Genomic DNA, 809 nt, shown 5'->3' on the forward strand with positions numbered 1-809 from the left:
ATTCCTCACCTGGAGAGGTGCTTGGCGTGAAGAAACACCAGTAACAGAACGAGCAGAAGTGGGAGCTGAACGCTGATGCGCTCTGTACCACTCCCTCAGGACCCCCATGGTCCCTCCGTCTACCCCCGATGCTGAACGCCCTACATTACCTCCGGACCGCTGCAGTGTATAGGCATACGGCACGCGGCGTGTTCTGTCGCCAGGGTCACCAGGAGCACCAGGAGCGGCAGCAGAAGGAGCTTCAGCCCCACCAGCAGAGGAAGCAGCAGCCCCTGAGGGGCCCCCAGCAGGGCCCTGAGGCCCCGGAGCTACGGTGGAGGAGGCCCCCGCCGGCCGTTCAGGTGGGGGGGGACTAGTTAAACTAATAACCCCTATGGATCTGGGTGGGCTAGAAGGAGGAACTGGCACAGGAAAGACACCGGGCTGGGATCGAGTCTGCTGCTGCTCAGCTCCCCCCGATCCACCGTCGCCTCCACTTGCTTCTGTCTCATCAGCAGGTTGGCTAGTACCTGCACTGGTTGGGTGTGAAGAGGTGGTAGAGGTAGACGGAAGAGAAGACCCGTCGTCATTGCTTTCTGACTTTTCTCCTTCTCCTCCTCCTCCTTCTTCTCCTCTTCTCTCTCCTACCCCTTCTTCTTCCCCTTCTGCATCTGAAGACTCCGCAGAGGAAACGGGATCATACCACTCATCGCCTTCATCCGAGCTGCTGCACATATCCACTGGGGGTACAAAGCCCTGCCCGCCTCCCCCGGCCAGCCTCCTGGGGGCCCCCGAGGGGCCCCCCCCTGGCTCATCGTCTTGGCAGCAGG

At 61.3% G+C, this 809-nt stretch overlaps 1 protein-coding gene across 1 annotated transcript in view; it reads right to left on the reverse strand.

Annotated features, from left to right (window-relative positions):
• EMH_0095150 (uncharacterized protein) overlaps nucleotides 1-714 on the reverse strand; it is a gene marked incomplete at both ends in the record, with an annotated part of 1774 nt that extends 1060 nt beyond the window's left edge. Inside the window, one exon of the mRNA XM_013502198.1 lies at nucleotides 1-714. Coding sequence (XP_013357652.1) covers nucleotides 1-714 — 714 coding nt within the window.
• Between the last annotated feature and the right edge of the window lie 95 nt (nucleotides 715-809).

This window comes from Eimeria mitis, genomic scaffold (genome assembly GCF_000499745.2).
Source record: "Eimeria mitis Houghton genomic scaffold, Emh_scaff8492, whole genome shotgun sequence".
In the NCBI taxonomy this organism is placed as follows: Eukaryota; Apicomplexa; class Conoidasida; order Eucoccidiorida; family Eimeriidae; genus Eimeria; species Eimeria mitis.